At 51.1% G+C, this 6,951-nt stretch overlaps 2 protein-coding genes across 8 annotated transcripts in view; one reads left to right on the top strand and one right to left on the bottom strand.

The window, feature by feature from the left end:
* Positions 1 to 528, bottom strand: part of ANKRD27 (ankyrin repeat domain 27) — a 54,819-nt gene extending 54,291 nt beyond the window's left edge. For 3 of the 7 annotated variants that reach the window (XM_024734037.1, XM_024734032.1, XM_024734033.1), the window contains exon 1: positions 405 to 513. The gene's annotated coding sequence lies outside the window, so the exon portion shown is untranslated. Of the gene's footprint in view, positions 1 to 88; positions 385 to 404 lie in introns of those variants that run through there. The other 4 variants (XM_024734036.1, XM_024734035.1, XM_024734038.1 and 1 more) reach the window with 3 other exon arrangements.
* A 652-nt stretch (positions 529 to 1,180) lies between these two features.
* Positions 1,181 to 6,951, top strand: part of RGS9BP (regulator of G protein signaling 9 binding protein) — a 6,542-nt gene continuing 771 nt past the window's right edge. Inside the window, exon 1 of the mRNA XM_024734150.1 lies at positions 1,181 to 2,813. Coding sequence (XP_024589918.1) covers positions 1,593 to 2,306 — 714 coding nt within the window. The 5' untranslated portion in view covers positions 1,181 to 1,592 and the 3' untranslated portion in view covers positions 2,307 to 2,813. The remainder of the gene's footprint in view (positions 2,814 to 6,951) is intronic.

Here is a 6,951-nt window from a genome sequence, read left to right on the forward strand (position 1 = left end):
AGGCCTCCCTTAAACCGCGGAGGCCACCCAGCCCGTGAACGACAGTGCTGCCCCAAGTCTGAGCTCCCGGGATCCCGGACCTGCTGACCTGTCCTGGAGCCGCGGGAGTCAGAGGGCACATTCTTCGCCAACCCCACCCCTAGCCCCGCAAATACACCAGAGGGGCAGAGCGAGCCCGGCTGAGGACAGGAGCCGGAGAGCCCGGGCGGGGCAGTCCACCCGGCGATGGGCCGGGGCCCTGGAGGCCGCCCGGAGGCCGCCAGCCCAGCTTGGGGCGCCGGCTGAGGAAAGGAAAGAGCCCCTCCCCCTTCCAGCTCCGGGGCCCCACCCGGCCTCTGGGCCCCGAGGCGCAGCAGTCCCGAGGGAAGGAGGGCGCGGGAGGAGACAGGAGGGAGGACACTTACTTAAAAGGCTACATAGTTTCACTCCCCGCTCTTCCCAGAGCGGCGCCGACCCCCTCCCGGCCCCTCGGTTCAGACCTCAGGCCCACCACCCCAACGCCGTAGATCTGCTCCACCGCCCACCCCCGTCGGGCGGAGCCGCGCCTCAAGATCTCTGGTCAGCCCAATGAGAGGTCGTCTTTATTCAGAGTGACGCGTGCGCAGAGCAATCACTGAGTCCGCCCAGCCGGGGGTGGGGCTCAGGAGGCACACAGCACTTCCTACTCAGGCTGGACCAGCCCAGAGCCACCGACTGCGCGTGCCCGGAACGGGAGGGGGCGGGGCCGAGAGCAGATCTGATCCAAGGGGTGGGGTCCAAGCTCTGTTGCTGGAAAGCGGGCTGGACTAGGAAGGGGAGATTTTGGGAGCCGTCCCGCCTCGCAGATCGCCCTTTACTGCTCGTTTTGGGAGACGGAGGTGCCCAATCCTACGAGGCATACCACTCCCGTCGCTGGCAGGGTCTAAGAGTCAGGGTACCTGGGTTCTAGCCTCTTCACTTGCATGGACGTGGCGTGATCTTAGCCCCCCTTTTTTTTAATCGAGCCTCAGTTTCCCCTTCCGTAAAACAGAGGATTGGATCTGACGAGCGCTAATATTGCAGACCGTAATGGGGTGCGGAGGGGGAGATGGGGGACCTACACGTGACCTCCCGCGTGGGGCCCCGCCTATCCCTGGTCCAGGGGATGAAAGCGCCCAGCGAGGACGGGAGGGGGTGGGCGGATCCTAAGAAACCCTACCCGGCCGCCCTTGGCAGCAGCTAAGGCGGAGGGCGCGGCTCCGCGGCCCGCTAGCCCTGGCGACTGCACCGGAGGAGGATGGCGACCGCAACCCGGGCTTCGCGGGTGGCTACCGTGGAGGCGAGGACTGCGCAGAGATTCGGCGTGTGACTAGGAGCGCACCTGGGGAGGATGGACGAGGGGACGGGAAACAGCTAACGGGGCTCTCTCTCCGCGCCGAGTCCGCGGAAGCGCACGTCGTGGATCCTGAGCGGCTCTGTAGACAGCAGCGGCAGTGGCTAGCTCCTCTCAGGCCATGAGGAGTGCTCGGGCCGCCTGGCCAGGGGACGCCGTCGGGGCTGGCTGTGTCCTGCTGTGCTGAGGGCGTGAGGCTGAGAGGGGCGCAGGCGGCCGGGCTGCGCCGGAGAGCAGCGCCATGGCGAAGGAGGAGTGCAAGGCACTACTGGACGCGCTCAATAAGGCGACTGCATGCTACCACCACCTGGTACTGACCATCGGCGGCTCCGCGGACTCGCAGAACCTGCGAGAGGAGCTGCAGAAGACGCGCCAGAAGGCGCAAGAGCTGGCGGTGGTCATCCGCGCCCGACTGACCGCTCCGCTGCGCGACCGGGGCCTGGGCGCTGAGGAACGTGCCGAGTTCGAGCGCCTCTGGGTGGCCTTCTCTGGCTGCCTGGACCTGCTGGAAGCGGACATGCGGCGTGCGCTGACCTTGGGCACCGAGTTCCCGCTGAATAAGCCGCTGCGGCCGCTCGTGCGTACCGGGGTGGAAGGCGGCGCAGCGAACGTAGCGGCGCGCGCCCTGAGCGCCCGCAGCCTGCGGCACGAGGCGGAGCGCGGCTTCGACGTGGAAGACCTTCACCAGCTGGAGCGGGAGATCCTTCAGGTGGGCGAGATGATCCACGACATGGAGATGAAGGTCAACGTGCCCCGCTGGACGGTGCAGGCCCGGCAGGCGGCAGGCGCCGAGCTCCTGGCCAGGCCCAGCGCCGGCGTCTCCTCGATGCGCGGTGTGTCCGTAGAGCAGCGCACGGGGCCCTGCGACCTGAGCAAGGCCCTGGCCGCCACCATCTTCAGCGCCGTGCTGCTGGCGGCTGTGGCCTTGGCCGTGTGTGTGGCGAAGCTGAGTTGACCCATACGCGAACGACCTCCGCCGCCACTACTCGCTACCCGGAGACACCCCTCGGAGAACATCTGCAACCGCCAGGACTAGGGATGAGAGTGGGATCTGGCATGTTTAAGGGGAGCGGTTCTAAAACCCTGCGTGTGTACGTGTATGTTTATACGCGCGTTTCAAGCACACATCTGCCTGGGCAGAACATGGCTTCCTCTTGATGGCCCGGGAGGAGTTAATTTTGCGCGGGCCACCGGGTCATTACCGCTAATGTATGCAGGAGCTTTATCCCCTATTAATAGAAAACCGTTCGTAGTGAGCGGAGATTCCTCCGAGTTAATAGGTTACCGCCTGTGCTGCAGGGGCGTGTTTACACTGAGTCTGAGCTTGGTGTCCCCACCCCTGCCGGTGATTCCCATTCTCCGAGTGGGGCAGTTTGGAAAGAGGGTGAGGTGAAATGAAGTGTGTTTTGGCCTGTGTGTGCTGGGTTTGTTTTCTAGACGAGAAAACAAATTGCAATAAGAGGTAAGCAGTTTTTATTACCTTAATCCTTTGGGGCCTAAGCTTAGGAGAGTGTGCAAATAGAAGTTCATGCAACGTGCTTTCTTTTAGCACACGATTACACACTTCTGCACACCCTTGCCTATTGAAAAGGGCTCTGCCCAGTCAGTCTGGAAGGGGTGCAAGCTTTGGGAAGGGCCACCGGCTATCTAAACAGGCACTTTCTCCTTAGCTGGGGCTTATTTTTGTTCCAGAACTAGACTAGAGTTTTTAATCCTCCTTTGGGGGAGGGCTGGGGAATCCTCTTTGGAGCCCTTAATCCTATCTATCCCTTGGAATTTGCTTGCTGGCCAGTAGGAGAGCTGGCTTTGGAGGGAGCTGCACAGCTCCCTGACCTGGACACTGCCCCCTGAGAGGGTCAAGTGGGGCATCACTGGGCACAGAGGTCTTGAGCCAATTAGCCCTGAGACTGGGTTAGAACGTAACAGCTTTAACTTCAAATTTAAGGAGATTAAAACAAAAATCATTTGTTAGAAAAATCCTGTAGCCACATTGTGTACTGTCAAAGCTGTTTTTTTTTTTATAAAGGACATTTGGCCACGAATTCATACGGGTGCCAATGAGTCATACACAGTGTCTTTACTTATATACTTAGATTGCTAAACATACATCTCCACCTATTTTTAAAATCTATCTTCTTGGGCTTCCCTGGTGGCGCAGTGGTTGAGAGTCCGCCTGCCGATGCAGGGGACGCGGGTTCGTGCCCCGATCCGGGAGGATCCCACGTGCCGCGGAGTGGCTGGGCCCAAGGCAGGAGATCATAGCATAAACTACTGGAACCACAGATGTAGATGACAGAAGTTAGGTGGCCCTAGCCTCTTTGTGGCAGTAAATAAGGAAATGTGGTAAACACCTTAGGTCCCAGGCTGGAATTTGCCTGAGCACTGCCTGAATTTGCCTGCACAGAGCTCCCACCTGTGGATCAGAGAGAGCCTTGTTGGGGAAGTAAGGCTGAGAAAACAGATGCGTTTAACTCTGAAGGTAGTTTGGAATAAAACCCAGAGATTGGTTTGGCTGAAAAGTGACACGGATTTTTTTTCTCTCTCTTTTTCACCCCAGAAGTGAGAAAGGGGACTAGAAGGAGGGAATTGGCAAGTTTTCACAAGGGCAGTTTGGAGGGTCAAGGGTCAGAAGCAAATAGCAGCAGTAGTGCTGTCTGGGCACCCAGTCCGACGGGCCACCCTCCCAGCCTTGATCACCCACTCCCACTCCCACTCCTCCTGAGCACACAGATTCCAGTACTGTAGATAGTGAAAGCAGAGGATCTGTTTGTGTGTTTCTGTGATAATGGTTTTAAAAGACCCAGAAGTCTTAAGCCGATTAAGAGTTCTATAACAATAACTAATAAAAGGAACTCCTTCTGCTTCATCCGATCTGGGTGACTGAATTGGGCCATGTCAAATTCTTTTTACACCTGCCTTCCGAATTGACATAGAAAGTTTTCTAACTCCCCTCTTCCTCATCCCACATGCAACACAACACAGAATCTCTGTCACCTTCCCCAAAGTCTCATTTCTTTCAGGTAAGGGGAGGCTGGGGGGACTTCCCTGGTGGCTCAGTGGATAAGAATCCACCTGCCATTGCAGGGGACACGGGTTCAATCCCTGGGGCAGGAAGATCCCATGTGCTGTGGAGCAACTAAGCCCGTGCGCCACAACTAGTGAGCCTGTGCTCTAGAGCCTGTGGACCACAACTACTGAGCCCGAGTGCTGCAACTACTGAAGCCCTCGTGCCTAGAGCCCGTGCTCCGCAACAAGAGTAGCCACCACAATGAGAAGCCTGCGCACCACAACGAAGACCCAATGCAACCAAAAATAAATTAAATTAAATCTTTAAAAAAAAAAAAAGAGGCTGGGGCATATTGTGACCCAGTGTTGGAAAATATCCCTAAATATATTCTGTTGTCTCTAAAACTGTGATTCTTTGTCCTTATCAACGAGTTTTGGGTCATGATTCATCAGAATCTATTAAAGAAACAACCCATCAGAAGTTGTGTAATCCATTGCTTCTCTGCCTTTTGGCTAAGATCAAGCGTAGAAGTTGTGTAATCCATAGAGATCAATTGGGACAAGCAAAATTTTTTTTGTTTTCGCTCTTTCCACCCACTTGGCAGATCCTTGAGTATTTACTTATATGTGCAATCAGATGTGTACCTGATTCTGAGAATGCTCTGCTCACTGAATCTAGTGATAAAGTATTGCATACACACCAAAAAAGCTGAATTACAATAAACGTATTTATCCTACGGACATGTTAACCTATACAACTCTTTGAAAATGTTAAGCATTTGTAATATTTGGCATTATTTGGAGTTATAACATTGCCTGACAGGACTTTTGCTATATGATGTAAGCAAAATCACTTTCTGCTTGAGCAATAGGCTGCTCAATAACAGCAATATCTCCCTGCTCTCATTTCTATGTATAATTCAAGAGGTTGCTTTCTGGTAGAAGCCTGATTCAATGTAGATGTTGGATATCAAAGTCATTAATTTTCTAAAAATAGATGTTATGATCTTATACCATGATACAAGTGATTAAAAAATTACAAATATTTAATATAGGGTATATATGATAATGGTCAGTGTTAGAGTCTACTTTCCTAAATTAAAGGTACAAGTTAAAGGATAGATCTTTACCTCAAAAGTTAAGTGCTATTATAAATCTCTTGTAAAGTTAATACCTGTAAGAGAAAACATGCCTGGCTTCTCTTTTAGGAAAATAGCACAGCTTTATCTGATACTGAGAAAACAAGAACTTGGAATGCCAAGGCACTTATCACAGGAACTTTCAACTATTCCTATTAGAAAAAAACAGAAAACATGATAATGTTTGTAGAAGAAAAATATGCCTGGCAAATTCTTTTTTCCTGTTCTCTAAGAATGTATGCTTTTAAATGCCACAAGGGAAAATATTTTTGGTAAGTCAAATTAGAGCATAAACGTCACAATTTACCTAAGGTTTACAATAAGCTACATAAGAGATGTGTGTTGTCCAATGACTAAAAGGCAGTTTGGGTTGAAGAGAGTTCTAGTTTGCATGAGGACCCTGATCTGCTGCATTTTCCTTTTCAATGTGCACATTGGTACATTTTTAGCTACACAGTTACTTCTCAGAATGCAGTTCTCTGTTCTGTAATGAATGTTTGTGAAGGGTACAAGCCCCAAAGTGTGATCCTGCAAGGCAGGCTAAGAAACAAAAGTGCTGTAGGAGTGGCCTCTGCCTTCCTTTGGGGAATGCCTCCTCCTGCAACGTGGGACCAGCTGTGATGGGCAGGGCTCTGCCTTTCTCTCTGAGTACCTCAGGCAAGTCACTGACTTCCCTGTGCCTCACTTCCCTCATCTTTGAAATGGCGGAGGGGGGGGGACAACTGATTAACTCAAAGTTCCCTTCCAGGGCTTAAAACATTTAATAGAATGCAGTTAAACGAAAAAGGGTTTTTTGGGGGGGTTTTGGTGGGGAGGGGGTTGTCATTGTTGGTTTTGGTGTGTATGGAAATGGAATCTTAGTTTGTCCAAAATTAGTCTGTTGGTAAAATTCCATATGAATTTTAAAAATCAGAAGCTTACTGCGATTTTAGTCCACATCAGGCTTAGTGTCTGGACTTAAAAGCAAATTTGTATAAATGCTACTTATTTATAGTGTTTAAATTAGATTTATAGCTACTTATTTATAGTGTTTAAATTAGATTAGGAATTTAAATTCAGACTCTGAGTCCAAGAAAGCCTAGTGTTTATTAAACAGTTTGTTTTACCCAGCAATCTAAACTGATTCTGGTAAATTACAGATGTGAAATCCCATCATTTGTCATGGAGTCTAAGAGAATCCTGTTCTGTAACTGACCTGGTGCCCTCAGAAGTATAATTGCATTGGCTGCCTGATTTTGGGAAATTAGCACAGCATGGGCTGTTTTGTATATGGCAACAGATCTTAGTTGGAATTAAATGCTCCGTGTCTACTGTTTGAATGACACGTCTAACTAAATGGCTATTAATAATTAAAAATTAAAGATAACGTGCAGCATTTATAACTTAGTTGAAAAAGGCACCCTCAAATGATTCAGCGATCAACTCCTTTTTTTTTTTTTTTTTTTTTTTTTTTTG

Source organism: Neophocaena asiaeorientalis, unplaced genomic scaffold, assembly GCF_003031525.2.
Source record: "Neophocaena asiaeorientalis asiaeorientalis breed wild unplaced genomic scaffold, Neophocaena_asiaeorientalis_V1.1 scaffold280, whole genome shotgun sequence".
Taxonomy (NCBI): domain Eukaryota; kingdom Metazoa; phylum Chordata; class Mammalia; order Artiodactyla; family Phocoenidae; genus Neophocaena; species Neophocaena asiaeorientalis.